Consider the following 15,634-nt stretch of genomic DNA (forward strand, 5'->3'; position numbering starts at 1 on the left):
ACACACACACGCACACACAGCCAACAGTGGCAGGATGCTTTCCAGAGATGTGTAGCACTCTGTAGTATGGGGGGGGGGGGGGGGGTAATATACGGCCAGACGGGCCGGTTGGCATCTTCTCTTTTCTCCTCCTCAGAAAGTGAACGTGTGGCAGACACTCATGCCCATTAATGGCTGGAAAAGTCGTTTTAACCGCATGAATTAATAATGGCACAGAGCAGGGGAGAGGACAAACCGGCTGCCCATTATCGTAAACACAACTTTAATATTTCATGTTTTTTATTTGAAAAAGTGCGGATAAGCAAAGGTCAGTCAGATGATCACCCCACGGAAAACTATAGTCAGAAAGGGAAAATATCAACTGGGACAAAGGTGACCGATTTGTCCGATAAAGCATAGAACACTGCAGGGTAAGGTTGTGACGTTGAGCGAGGTCTGCAATATATAGCAGTTGCCCTACAATGTCAGTTATTCAATTCAGTTCGATTCAATTCAGTTTAGTTCACTTCATTTCACTTTAATTCAATTCAATTCAACTCAGTTCAGTTGTTTTTCCATCATTTTGTCCTCCAGGCCAGGGTATGCTTTAAGTATACAAGTCCACTAGTTCATGTGCTGGACATTTTATGCAAGTTGGCCATTCAGCTTCTATGATTCAGGTTTGCATTACTTCTGCTGTGTCTTTGTTGCATTGATACATTTGTGTATGAATCAAATATTGCAAATATACACGTCACAAGTGTGGCAGATTGAATTAAACCACTCTCAACATTTCATTTTGTAGTGCTATTTTAGAAAATGTATTTAAATGCAGAAATAATTTAGGTTCTACACTTTGATTCTCTTTTCTTGGACAATAAATATGGTGCATGTTAGTCTCTCAAACATTCAATGTCCCCCTTGGACCCATTAACTACACAACCACATCCTTCACAGGAGTGTGGCTGACTGTGTTGCAAACCACTAATTACCTTCCTGATTCTTTCCCACTAATAATTTGTCTCACATTGTAATTGCACATACCATTGTGTCTGAATGCAGATTTAATTCTGTAATGTTTTATATCAAGAACAGTTATTCTAGTTTATATTCTGGAATCCTTTTGCCCTAAATGCAGTAAAAATCAGAGAGTCTTAATTGAAACATCATCTATACATTCATATTACTCCGAATAAAGTGACGTCTAGTGTTGAACATTTATTGCCGTAAACTCCATTGAACAAACACCCTGAGCATGTACACACACACACACACACACACACACACACACACACACACACACACATACACACATTCTCTATTCAGATGGTCTCACACACACTTTATTCAGGTACACAGTCTCTGTTCAGATAACACTGCAGCTGACAGTGTTGTATAAAAGATATGTTGAATGGCTGGCGTTTTCCTCATTAAAGGGCTCTTAATTCTGCACTATCTCTCTCACTATCATAACCCACCGCGCCTTGTTAGCCGTTAGCCACCCCCTCCTCCCCACAACCTCATCCCCACACCTCCGGCAACATTAATGTAAAAATGACTTGTGTGGTGCTCTCTCAGCTTTGTGCTTTTACCACGATTGTCTTCTTCTGTTGTAATAGAGTTGTAAAACCAGAGTATTTTTTAATTGTTGACTGAAACAGGAATGTATTTGTAACAGGCTAAACAAGTCATCCATTATCAGTGTCACTAACAGCTTTAGTTTCAGCAGAAAGTTCAGGTTCACACAATAAAAGGCTTTAAAACATCTTAGGCTGTAGGCCCAAGAATTCAGTGACCACACATTGAATCCAGATAGAAATCCTGATAACACTGTAGTCCTCCTAATTGTAGCCTCTGTGAGATACAGTACAACCAGCAGTAATATGCAGGCCAATGTCATCAGCCCCTGTGCTGTGAAAATTCATCAGTGCCAAAGCCACTGAATAATGCATGAAGAAGTGTGACATTTATGGCTCACACAAAAAGCCTTTCCTGGGTGAGTTTAACAGCCAATGGTCATGTTTACAAGGTGTTTTTGGCATATCATATGTTTTCCTGGAGTTCATTTATGAGGGTCACGCCAGCCCATGCATGTCTTTCTGGACATTACTCAGAGATTGGACCGCTCTGATGGTTAGACCACTAATGTGTTTGTGGGTTACTACTCATCAACGTTGTAGACCTTAAACACTCATGCCCCATACATTCATTTAAGGCACATGGATGGTTAAGTTGATCATTCAAACTCAACCTTTCCACAGTAGACCGCATGACTAACTGGGAACACAATGCTTGTGTAGAGATGTAGGTTTTTATTTTTTGCTGAAGTTATTTCAAGAGTTGGCACAGCTGGCATATGTAGATAATGAGCAGCCCAGTAAATTATTTGGAACAACATCCTTTTTTCTCCCAGATAGTATGCAGCAGTCATTTGTTTCCTCTATCTTAATTTGATCTAGCCGAGGCTTTGTGATTGTGTGAGAAGGAGAGAGCCGGCCAGACACAGTGCTGCAGCACCATGTTAGCGACTGAAACTAGCCAGTGCATTTGGGCTTCAAACAAGCACTTCATTCATCACGATTATGTTCCACGAAATCACTTTAAAATGCTGACACAATTCTATCCTAGAATGACACATACCTAGAATGCCTAGAGTCGCCCAAATAGCCAGGACCCGTGTGTCATTCTTAGAAATTGTTATTAACGTTCATCACGTTCCATTACTGATGCTGATTTGACACCTTTATTAGCCTGCCTAGGCTCTGATAGGGTGTCTAGATTTAGTTGGTGGCTGCACTGCTCATTCTGTCCTTGTCCACCATCTAATACATTCTGTACAGAATACTCGATACTCTGGTTTGGTAGTTGCCCGTCTTGATTTGACTTTCATCTCTTCTAATTCATATCACATTTCTGTTTATCGGAATATGAACGAATGTCAGGCACTGTGTCCTTACTCTTTGCCCACATACCTTTTGTGTTCAGTTTGTTTTGTAAATGTTCTTCATTTGAGTTGTGGACGGGAACAGTGTGTGTGTGTGTGTGTGTGTGTGTGTGTGTGTGTGTGTGTGTCTATTATGTCTGTGAAGTGTGTCTAACCTGCTGCCTCCTCTCTCTCCCTGGCTCTTGCAGCATGCCTGTTCAGGTACAATGGGCTGTCCTTCGTCTACCTCATCTACCTCCTCCTCATTCCCCTCTTTGCGGAGCCCACCAGAGCCACCATGCAGGGTAAGAGCCTCCCCGCTGCACTAACTCTCCTGGAAGTGCCACAAATCCAATGGGGTCTCCGGTATCCATCTTAGGCCGGTATCAGTCAATTTCAGCCGCCCGTCACTTTCTGCCGCAGAGAGGGTACTTCAGAGTTAATGAAATTAGGCCTCTGATTTCTTTTTACTTACAGTAGGTTTGCATCATTCAGAGAGGGCGAAGGGGTTGACCACATGTTAGGGGAAATCTCAAAGCCATTGATGGGATTGCTGACTCCGACTCGTTATTGAACAGAATAAGCCATAATTTGGCCAATTTGACTAAGAGCTGCACTTCTGGATATTGACTCAAGTTAAAGACATAATAACAGCAACAGCATAAGTAATATAGTGGGATTTAAAATAATGACAGGTGATATTGAGGTGTTTATTTGGTTTAAAAGAGAGACCCTCAATTGGTGACGTTAAACAGAAACAGGAGTACACCCCCACAGCCAGCTTGTGTGTGTGTGTGTGTGTGTGTGTGTGTGTGTGTGTGTGTGTATAGAGAGAGAGGTGCAGACCTGGTCATCATTAACAGCCGAGAGGAACAGGTATAGTGTCCACTGCTAGCTGTGTGTGTGTGTGTGTGTGTGTGTGTGTGTGTGTGTGTGCGTGCGTGTGTGCGTGCGTGCGTGCTCCTGCTGAGTGGTGTTGATACTGTGTACTGTGTGAATATTGCATGAGAACACTTACAGGACAATATAGCTCCGTGTGTAGCTGTCACGTAGCTGCGGAGAGCCGTCAGAGCTCAGAGAGGCTCGTCCGTGACTCATTTAGGGCCATTAGCATTGAGTGAAAGGATTCAATCCCGACGAATGGATCCGCTAGATCACTGAACATGTTCTCCGCTCTGAAAACATCAGCTGCATCTAGAACTGTGGTTCTCAACCAGTGTGTCATGGCACACTGGTGTACTGTACCGTGAGGTAAAATGAGAGAGAAAATGTGGAGACCATGGAATTTTGAGGGAACCCAAAAATGTAACCTGAAAACATAACCATCATGAGACATGTCCCTCATTTGATATTACTGTATTATGGCCTCTTTTTTGAACAGGTGGGACATGCTCCTTTGTGTACTGTTGCGTTTTGTTGATATTCCTGAATGCCTGCGGGGCCATACTGAATAATATATTGGCATGAGTGTAGACACAGACTCCCGGTCGCTTTGACGACAGCGACGGTTGTCTCGTGAAAGTAAGAGAGAGGAAGTCCGAACAGAGGGAAACAGAAGGAGAACATTTTAAAAGAGGATCACTTATGCGCTCATCAATACTTAAATAGGCAGGCTTTCTCAGGAGACGGAAGTACAGACCAGGCCCCTACCCTCACAAAAAGAAGCAGTCCTTGCATCCTATAGATCTCTTTTATGTTTTTGGTATTTCTCTGACATGTCACCTGGAGCTGAAATAAGGTCTGAAGAAACCAAACGTGGCTAAGCATGCACTCCATATTGTCAACCCGAGGGCCTAGTATTGTAATTTGGAGGAATTACAGCTTTTCACTATGAGTAGAATATTTAATGCTCTGCTGTGCTTTAGATCTTTGGAATGAAGTTATTTCCCTTGTGGCTGAAAACTAACTGAAATTAAATAATAACAAAAAAGTAGTTTGGTGCTCAGTTTGTTTATAGTGTTATAGCAGTATAACAGTTCATATGTTAACTGGTGGTATGATTGTGTATGTTGGGTTACTGTTTACATCTATACATTATAGCGTATATACAGTACTATATACGGTACAAGAATAGAAATATCACCTACACTCACTGTATTCACACATATACACATGCCCTTATGTTTACTGAGCACTCGCTGCAATCTATCTCCCGATGAAAGACTACATTGGATGCGTTCCAATCCAAGTCTAGGTGGCCAGTCTGAGGTAACCGGTCTGAGTGGACAGCAGTCTTGTTTGAGGTGTCTGTGTAGTTTGGGTACATACTGTAGCACCTGACCTGTCACACAGGCACACCATTTTCACTGTCCACTGCTGTGACACCTTTACAAATATTAAACCCTCATTCACATGAGAAACAAAGACGCTTACTCATTCTCACTATCACCTCTGTCATTCACACATACACACAAACACCCCCCACACACGCACATACACACACACACACACACACGCACACACACATACACACATGCAGCCCCCCCTTTTCTCTTTCTCTCTCCCCCATACACACACACACACACACACACACACACACACACATATTTTCTCCACCCTCTCTCTCTCTCTCTCTCTCTCTCTCTCTCTCTCTCTCACACACACACACACACACACACACACACACACACATCAACCCGACACACACACTCACACATAACCAGAAGGCAAGGTGTTAAGTGCATCCTTTGAATGATGTTTTCAACATGTGTTTAATTGTTACTCATTTTCTGGTCATATGCAGTTTTATGAGACCATTAAAAATTGGCTTTGTGGACGCTGCCTTTGCCAGATTGCTTAATTAAAGCTGCTATTTGCTTTGTTAAAAGGCGTACACTGGATTTTAAGCACCCAGAATCCTGCCTTTTTTACGCAAGCTTGAAAATCAACTGTTTTTCTGTTGTAGCCGAGTGTAGATTGATGTAGCCCAGATCTGACTAAGATCTATTTTTGTGTCACCTGAACTGAACAAAATTATATTACAATGATAGATCAAATGTAGCTTCAAGATATTTCCAGCAGTTTCTCAACAGTAAAGGAGTCAATTTGTCATGAATAGACAGTGATACTGTACTTTCACTTAATTATTTGATTAAAACTCAGACTTGACTGAGAGTCAGGTAGCTCATCCACTACATAATTGTCAGTCTTTTCCATAAAGTTCTGTTAAATAAGATCAAGAAATGAACAGAGTAGTTTTCCTATTGTAAACACTGAAGGTGTGTAATTATAACGACTATTGTTACTATCAGGTATTAGAAACGGAGAGAAAAAAGAACAAAAATAAAAACGGAAAAACAATTTTTTTTTGGTGAACGTTGCCAAAAATTTTTTCGATTTTAGATATTGTTCCAATTAATCTTTCTTTCAAGTCCTAAGGCTTGGAAAGTCACCTGCCCCTACAGTTTCCCCCAGACCAGGATACATTTTGTCAGATATTATGAATTGGTGTCTCCCCTGTATAATAGACTAGGCCTAGTATGAGTTGGATATGTATGTTCATATCCAACACTATCTAACTGCCTTTTTCAAATACGTAGCCTAAATATTTGAAGCACTGTGTGGAATAACATATCAGAGACTCTAAGTAAATAGACACTAAGTGAATTCAAGCACAGTGTATTTAACAGTTAGCCTTGATATCTAATGTGATTTAAGCTTTAGGTCTGTTGTGCGGGAAAATTGAGGCTATTATAGTGCCACCTGCCATGAATCAATTTGTAAAGTCAATGTCGTTTTTGAAGGGACGTTATTGGCCATTCTTCCATAGCACTCTAACCTGTCACCATTTGGAGGAGAGGCCTTGGGACGCTGGAAGGGCGAGGGGAAAAGTCCCTGATTACTACATCTATGAGGTGCCCATTCCAGCCTGCTGTTTGTAGTCTCAGATCCACATGCTTGGGCACAGACTGTTTACCACTGCCCTGACAGTCTTTTGTAAAAGCCCCTCATCTAGCGCCACATGCTAATCATTACTATTATACTGTGATGAGTCCGAGCTGGAGTAGAGGCTCAGGCCAGCCATCCGTTTGGCCATTTGGAGAGCTGGCACTAGCAGTGGTATTGGCTTTGGCACTGGTGTGTGTGTGTGTGTGTGTGTGTGTGTGTGTGTGTGTGTGTGTGTGTGTGTGTGTGTGTGTCGCTGTGAGAGAGAGAGTGTGTGTGTGTGTGTGTGTGCATGCGTATGAGCATTGTGCTGTGAGTGTGTGTGTGCGTGCTTGCGTGCATGCAAGTATTTTGCTGTGTGTTTGTGTGTGTGTGTGTGTGTGCAAGCATTGCACTGTGTGTCTGTATTGTGTTGTGTGTGTGTGTGTATGTGTGTGTGTGTGTGTGTGTGTGTGTGTGTGTTCTAGTATGTTTGCATGTGTGCGTGTGTGTGTGGTGTGTGGTGTGGACCCAGATTAACGAGCATTCTTGGGCACCAGCTCAGTGACTCAAGGGAGATGTGGAGGGGAAATTAGCACAAATGGTTTGGGCCCTTTGGTGCTCTTAATAAGGCAGACCAGAGATGTGGCTCAGGCAGTTGATAAACAGAGACTGAGACAGGGCAGGAATTTTGGGACTGTTGTCCCATGTTTATGTTTTCATTTGCATTTGCGTGTGTGTGTGTGTGTGTGTGTGTGTCTGTGTGTCTGTGTGTCTGTGTGTCTGTGTGTCTGTGTTGTATGTGTGTATGAATGAAAGTTTTTAAAGAATCTATATATTTTATGAAAGTTACTGTAAAACATTTTACATACAGTGTGTGTGTGCGCCTGCATGTGCATGTGTGTGTGTGTATGTGTGTGTGTGTGTGTGTGTGTGTGTGTGTGTGTGTGTGCGTGCGTGCGTGCGTGTGTGCGTGCGTGCGTGCGTGCGTGCGTGCGTGCGTGCGTGCGTGCGTGCGTGCGTGTGTGTGTGTCTGTGAGATGCCTTGGCCCCCTCTCCCCATCCCAAGTCCCCAGCCTGAGGTTCCAGTGTGAGGATGCAGTGGGTTTATTGGCCTCGCGCTAATGATCAGATAATATGCACTTCTGGCTCCCGAGCGCCGTGAGGTCACTCTCAGACCAGACTGGACCGGACTGGAACCGGCCTCCGTAGGAATCCGCCTCTCTCCTCTCCTGTAGTGCTGCGTCCTGATAATGACTTTATCAGTGCCTTTTAAAAACCAGGAGCCTTTTCCACAACACTGCACCTACATTTAATAGCCCCCCCCCCTTCCCAAAAAAAGGCTGATTTGAGTGGAAAAAGACGAGTCGTCTGCAGCGTTGCATTAGCACAGGGTTCACCACAGCGGAGCAATCCAAATACCTGTAGGTGCACTATAAACCTGCCATGTGGGTCACAGCTGCCTGAGAGAGCCGTAAGCATTTACCCAGCGCATTTACCCAGCACATTTACCCAGCACATTTACCCAGCGCATTTACCCAGCACATTTACCCAGCGCATTTACCCAGCACATTTACCCAGCACATTTACCCAGTGCATTTACCCTGCACATTTACTCAGCACATTTACCCAGCGCAAGGCTCTCCGCCATGATGGGACTCACAGTGGGCTGCAGAAAAGGAGACGAAAGTCGCTAGCTCAGATGATCGAGGTGCTAACTATAGCAAGGACATCAGGGTTTCATTGCTAGGAGAACATAAAAGAACATCTACGATAAGAAAATCTACACTTACATGTAGTCTATGTGTTTCAGTGAGAATCAGCAAAATGTAGGTATGGCTGTGAACAGTGTGTGGTCTTGTCTCCTCCAGGTCACACGGGGCGCCTGCTGAAGTCGCTGTGCTTCATCAGCATCTCCTTCCTCATCGTCCACATCATCTACCAGATCACCATCCACAGCCTGCTGGCATCGGAGGCCATCGACGCCCAGTTCAACTGTGAGTTCTCCCCCAGTAGCTCCACGCTGTCTCCTTGCACACTCACTAGGATTCCCCTGCCCCGCACACACACACACACACACACACACACTCACACACACACACACACATACTCACAGGCTCCCTCTACTAGCACGACCCCAGGCAGTTGGGTTGGCCCCTTGAGCCGTGGATCTTCCCAAGGTTTCTTCCTGGACAAGGTAGTTTTTCCTTGCCCCTGTTGCTCCTGGGTGTCCCTTGGTGCTCCCCAACCCCTTTTTCTTATAGTATATATTTATTTATTTTTTCTTTTTAAGTTATTTCTGTAGTTGTCGAATGGACACTTGAGCACAAGGAATTTCAATATTTATAAATGCGTATTTATGAGTACGTGACAATAAACGTTGAACTTGAACTTGAACTTGAACACTATTACTGTACATCGCCCTGATGACGACCCTTTGATAGAGGCCTGGCATTCCTTTTCTCTTTAAAAGATACTTGATTGCAGAGAGTTCCTTTCGGATTAGACTGCTTGTTTTTCTGGCAACTGAGCACATCTCCCTGGTGGTGAGTGCGGTGTGTGTGTCTTTCAAGTATTCCCTGCACGCTCGCAAAATGTTCAAAACACACAGCTCTGTCCTCATGACACTTCCTTGTCACCTGACCTCAGGTCAGCAGGAATGTCTCTGTCCCTCTAACTCCACTGTCCTTCTGACCCCTGCTGCTTTCATGTGGGTGAAACGGCAAATGGAAAAAGTGAAATCAGAGTGATGACCAGCACAGTTAATCTCCTAATGTTCAACAGGAGATGTTCATTTATTTGGCAGTCGTGTCCAGCTGGATGGCCCTTGGTTGGTGTGTGTGTGTGTGTGTGTGTGTGTGTGTGTGTGTATGTGTGTGTGTGTGTGTGTGTGTGTGTGTGTGTGTGTTTGTTTGTTTGTTTGTTTGTTTGTTTGTTTATGCCTGTGTGTGTGTGTGTGTGTGTGTGTGTGTGTGTGTGTGTGTGTGTGCGTTTGTTTGTTTGTTTGTTTGTTTGTTTGTTTGTGTGTGAGTGTCTGTGTGTGTATGTGTGAGTGAGTGAGTGAGTGTGTGTGCATACTGTATGTGTGTGTGTGTATGTGTGTCTGTGTGTGTGTGTGTGTGTGTGTGTGTGTTTCTGTGTGTCTGTGTGTGTGTGTGTGTGTGTGTGTGTGTGTGTGTGTGTGTGTGTGTGTGTGTGTGTGAGTGAGTGTCTCTGTGTGTTTGTGTTTGTGTGTGTGTGTGTGTGTGTGTGTGTGTGTGTGTGTGTGTGTGTGTGTGTGTGTGTGTGCGTACTCACTGGGCTAGACTAGCCCGACGGCCATGCAGCACACAGACCCGGTTTGAGGATGAGGAGCGTGCCGAGGCCTTGTTCTGAGCAGCGGCCCATCACATCTGTTCCCAATATGCGGATTAGCAGACCAGCACACTCGCCCCCCCCCCCCCCCTCCCCCCCGTAATCATGTGATGCAATGCAGCCCGCTGCCAGCGCACTGTTATTCCACATGCTGGTGATTCAGTGGTCACCGTTGTGCCATAAAACAATGTCCGCAAACAATGTCGTCGTTTGGAAGCCACGGGATTAATGTCCTACAACGGCACAGTAAAGATGGACTTTTCCTACGTCGGTACGATATAACAGAGAAAACTCCCCATAAAGTGTGACTGGTGTGTGCTGTATAGTTAAATATCACCCGTAAGACAGCGTTAGGTGCGTAATTTGTTGCGTCAGGCTATAGTAAACAGTGTTCTTGGTCATAAAGAGGGGTGCCTTTATGACCTGTTTACCCCGCAGTGGCAGGGCCACCCTTATCTCCCGGCCCTGGAGCCTTTTCCCCTCAGCAGAGAGGGCCGTGCGGAGGGGAGTATATTTTACCCCTGGAATGAGGAACGGGGGGGAAAAAAACACACATGCGGGGTCGCAGAGGTGAGCCTGCCACACAGGCTCGTTCCGTTAAGAGCTCAGGAGAGACTGCATAGTTGGCCTCCTGAAGCTTGGGAGAGTCACGGACGAGCCATAAAAACCGTGGCTAGTGCGCGTCTAGACGGGGCCCTGCGCGGGAGATCGGAGCGCCGTAATGAGGACTGGAATTTTCTTGATACGGGAGCTGTGAGGGCATTATGAATGCACGGTGTGTGTATAGGGAACAGTTGACCTTTAGCCAGGGAGAACGGGGCTGGGGAGGGGCTGCTGCTCACTGAGAAATAGGCTTCTGGTTGAGGAGAGGAGAGGAGAGGAGAGGTGAGGTGAGGTGAGAGGGGCTAAGATGAGGTGAGATGGGCTATGCTGTGATTCAGCCTGAGACAGCTGGAGTTTAGTATACAACATCTGGACAGTCTCACTGTGTCCCACTGTGTCTTCTTTAAGTTATTTACCTCCTTGAGTCCCCATCCGCCCCATCCTGGGAATGAAAGACCTACAGTATAATCAACCAGGACGCAGTCACACGATCAGATCAATACTTTTTTAATTTAAAAATGGCTTTGAAAATCAATCAATTCTTTATAATCGTATGTACTGTAAATCAGTGATGGAGGTCCTACTGTACTTCACTTGTCCTACAGAACACAACAGATACACACGCGCTTGCTTCTAAGGCCACCCAGCAGCTCATCAAGGTTCTGAGACAGACACTCCGTCGACTCTCTGAGCTCGAGTGCTCTTCCAGGGTGCTAGGCAGGCAGGCAACCACACAACCCAGCCCAGCCCAGCGCCTCTCTGTGGTCTCTGGCCCGTCGGAGAGGTCAGCGGTGATGGTCCGCGGCCCACCTCGGCCGGCTTATTATCCGCTCGTATCCCTCTTAATTAACCGCTACATTTAGCGCGGCTCACACCAGGCCTGTGGTGCCCCCGTCTCGCCCGGCCTTAAGCACCCCGGAGCACAGTGGATTTATGGACAGTTAAAGGCCTAATGAATCCGAAGTGGCACAGCAGAGGTTATCTGTGTGAGTTTTATCCATTCAGAGGAAATAAAGGCGTCTTTGAGTAGTGCTGAGTATGCAGTCCCCTGTGAGATGGCAGGAGAAAGTGGTGGTGTTTTGAACAGATGCAATTACTACATTAGATAAATGCATTTACAATATTATACTATTATTATGATCTATTTATTATTTGATTCATCCAGAATGCTACAGTAGAGATGAATATATCTGGAATACTACCGTAGAGATAAATGCATTTAGAATACCATGTTAAATTGATATATGCAGAATGCTACACACTATGCTGCAGTACAATACGCAACTATATTTTTAATGTAACATTAGATATATGTGATTGCCAGGGTAGGATGTGCAGTTGACATGCACATAAGATGATGCTTTTAGATAAGATGATGCTTTTAAAGGGTCCGTTTGCTAATAGAACAGACTGGCCAACCACAATGGTGAGTTTCCATATCTGAGTCCTCGACACATCTCAGTGCTTTTATAGCGGGCAGCATGGGTCAGTACCGGACTTTCATTACCGTTTGATATGGAACATCTCCCTTCCTCAATGAGGTCTTTGAGCCCACTCACCGGGGAAGTGCTGAGCATCAGCCGGCCGGTGTAAGGCCCGTGTCTGATCACTCCGTCCACTCAGCGCTGACGCTGCGCATAAGATTATGCTATGACTGTAACTCAGTGCAGTGCAACTTTAATTAAACCTGAACACCAAAGTCTAGAAACATTGTAAACAGTGCATGATTTTGTGGGTGGGTGTGTGTGTGCGCGCGCGCGCGCGTGTGTGTGTGTATTTCTGTGTGCGTTCATGTGCTTATTTGTGGTTGTGTATGTGCACACGCACACGTACATCCAAGTTTTTTTTTCTGTTTGTGTGTGTGTGTGTGTGTGTGTGTGTGTGTGTGTGTGTCTGTGTGTGTGTGCGCATCTGCTATATAAACACCTTGCTCCTCTATGATGTGTCATTGTCGTGATGACATTCATTCATTCCCAGGAAGAGCCACAGTAAGCCCCTTTGGCCATCTTCCTTTTCTGTTCCCCTGTAAGAGGCCTCCGCCGTCTGGCAGCCGTGTGTAAACAGGGCGCTGGGCTGGGCTGGGCTGCGCTAGGCTGGGCTGCATGGGCCCGGGGGCAGACGCCACAGACGGCTAACTGATTGCCCGACACTCTGGGCCATTTCCTTTGTTTCTCCCGCGCCAGATAAGCTATTAGACAGAGAGCGGGAACTTAATGCCCAGGAAGAATGTCACGGAACATAAACATCCCCTCTCATTGGCTACCCCGTGGCGCTCGGGCCGAGGCGATTGGTCGAGGAGTGCAGGCCTGCGGGGACACTCAGTTGGTCGTCCGGTCTGGCCGGGGCTGGGGTTTTTTTGCGCAGTCTATCCCAAGCTTGAGTGCCTACTGCTGGCCAACTTATTTCATGCCGCGCATTCATGTTTGACACCAGTCGTGATGACACTCTGTACGTATGGCTCTTTTAGCTGCCCAGAGAGAGAGAGAGAGATAGAGGGACGGAGAGAGGGACAGAAAGAGAGAGAGAGAGAGAAAGAGAGAGAGAGAGTGGGAAGGGGAGGGTGAACTGTGGTTATCTCCCGGGCCTCAGACAGGAAGGGTCAGATTTATGAGCCATTGAAAGACACGGTGGAATGAGAAGCTTCCAGCAAAATGAGAACATTCATTTAGATTGGCCAGCGGGCCCGTTAAACGAATTGCTGTATTTATAGAATAACTGTGAGTTATTTTGCAGCTGTCAGAGACTATTTCGCCCACATTTGAACAAGGGAATGACTAATTGTTGCTGGTATGCTCTAAACATGTGATAACAATCTCAATCTCTTAAGTAAAACGAAGCGGTTTCATTCAGGAAATGTATGCCAGAGGTTCATTGCCTGGTTTCTTTTAATATATATCTGATTTTGTAGGGCGTAGTCTAGTCAATGTAACCTGCATTGTTGCCACTTTCTTCACTTTTCCTGTTTTCAACTCTGCTGAAAGTAATAAAGGATTCTGCTCCATTTCAGTTGGATCTGTTTACATTGTGATATCCACTGTATGTACAGTGCATTTATAAAACAAGTTAAATCTGGGTCAGACTGCTTCAAAGTCACCTGTGTTCTTGGCACGAGGGGCTTTATTTTCTGTTGTCATCCATCGGTTTGCCGCTGGGCTATTTCCTGAGGAAGTGTTCTTGGGAATCTAGAAATACCTCAGGTCTGTGTCAACAATCACAGGAGGATTTCATGGACACCAGTAAGCCTAGTCAGACAGGCTGTTTATGTCAGGCCCTTTTTAAGACCACTCATAGACAGGGGAGGTTTGCTCACTGCTCTCGACTGTAAAAACAAAACAATTGCTGTGATAAATAAATACAGAAAATTAAATAAATGAATGAATAGGCAGATGAATGTGCGAATCTGAGGTGATTGATTTCTCCACGTCCATAAAGTAATCCTTCAACTCGTTGTTGGGATCACAGCCCAGTGTCCGACATGAATTGAGTGCTGGAGGAGTTTAAATGGAGAGACAGTTATTTGTGCTCTGGATGAGGTGTAATTGTTCACATTCCAGCTCTGTGAATGGGAATGATGGATCGGAGTTTCCCAGAAACACCCTCAAGTTTAGTTTGGACTGGTGTTGGAAACTGGGCTTAGGCTGGGCGGACATTCCCCCCGCTACTCATGGTTGTCTATCCAGAGATGCTATACAGACACTTTTTGATATAAAGGCCTTTCTCTTTAATGATAACATCTACTGAAATGCATCTCTCTTCCTCTCTCTCTCTCTCTCTCTCACACACACACACACACACACACAGTCATGGACATGAGCACATACACACACACACACACACACACACTATCAAACACTTTGATATTTGATTTGTCAGACTCTCTAAGCAGCCATTTTGACCTCGAATGATTTGGTCTCACAGTGCTTATTCTGACTGTGTGGAGATGTAAACCTAGGCAGAGAATAGGGAGAATACCACGCAGCCCTTTTCTCTTCTCTTCTTTACAAACCTTTCCATCGACACGTTTGAATGGCAGAGTGTATCTCATCTCAACTGCTGTTGCATCATTTCCGGTCTGTTACTGTAATGTTATTTAAAAATGCATCACTCTATTACAGTAATGATCTGATAACATTGTGTTCATGTGCCCTACCCTCTTTCGATCTAACTTAATGGCATGCGTAGGAACCGCATCACTTCCATTCCTTAGCTACAGGGGCTTTCAACATCTTTTATAGGTCTGCTCACGTATATTCAGCACGGTTGCAGAGGTGGATCATGAAAAGTGAAAGCATACTTTATGGACTTTTATAGGTGGTGTATAATGGTGCACGGTATGATTATTGCGGATGTTCCATATGGTTACAGAATGAATTGTATGTTGTTTGACATTCATTATTAATAGGCGGCTGTATCATCATGATCTCTTGTCAGTGTGTGTGTGGTGCACATCAAGTGCGGTCACGGTTCTTTAACTTTGCACACGGAACCGTCCGGAACGTCTCTCCTTGGCCGTGAGAGCACTGCAGCAGACGTGCGTGTCTGTGACGGTTCCTCCTCCGCAGGGCCCAGTCAACACCTAATTACTTCCACTAATTTACTGACACAACAGGCCCGCCATATTGATTTGTCATTAGTCCAAATTCTCGAGTTGCGTCTGTAAGTGTTTGAGCAGGTTTTCTTTTCTTTGGCGGCGTGGCTCCGGGGAGAGTCGGCCGGCACTGTGGGATTTTCCTTGCCGGGGAATAGAATACCTGGAAACCCGGAGTATAAACACGCGGACTGACGTTCAGGAAGAGTAGATATGTTTGCTCTCTGTTCGCGGCCTACACCCACGCGTACCTGGGCGGCGATGAAACATGTGTTTGTAAACACAGCAGAGTAAACTGCCAGCATGTGCCCGGGAGAAGGACA

At 45.3% G+C, this 15,634-nt stretch overlaps 1 protein-coding gene across 1 annotated transcript in view; it reads left to right on the forward strand.

Annotated features, from left to right (window-relative positions):
• The first annotated feature begins 1,929 nt into the window (after positions 1-1,929).
• The window catches only part of LOC134098617 (piezo-type mechanosensitive ion channel component 2), a 77,277-nt gene continuing 63,572 nt past the window's right edge, over positions 1,930-15,634 (forward strand). Inside the window, exons 1-3 of the mRNA XM_062551660.1 lie at positions 1,930-1,975; positions 3,112-3,207; positions 8,638-8,763. Coding sequence (XP_062407644.1) covers positions 1,930-1,975; positions 3,112-3,207; positions 8,638-8,763 — 268 coding nt within the window. The remainder of the gene's footprint in view (positions 1,976-3,111; positions 3,208-8,637; positions 8,764-15,634) is intronic.

Source organism: Sardina pilchardus, chromosome 2 (assembly GCF_963854185.1).
Source record: "Sardina pilchardus chromosome 2, fSarPil1.1, whole genome shotgun sequence".
NCBI lineage: Eukaryota > Metazoa > Chordata > Actinopteri > Clupeiformes > Clupeidae > Sardina > Sardina pilchardus.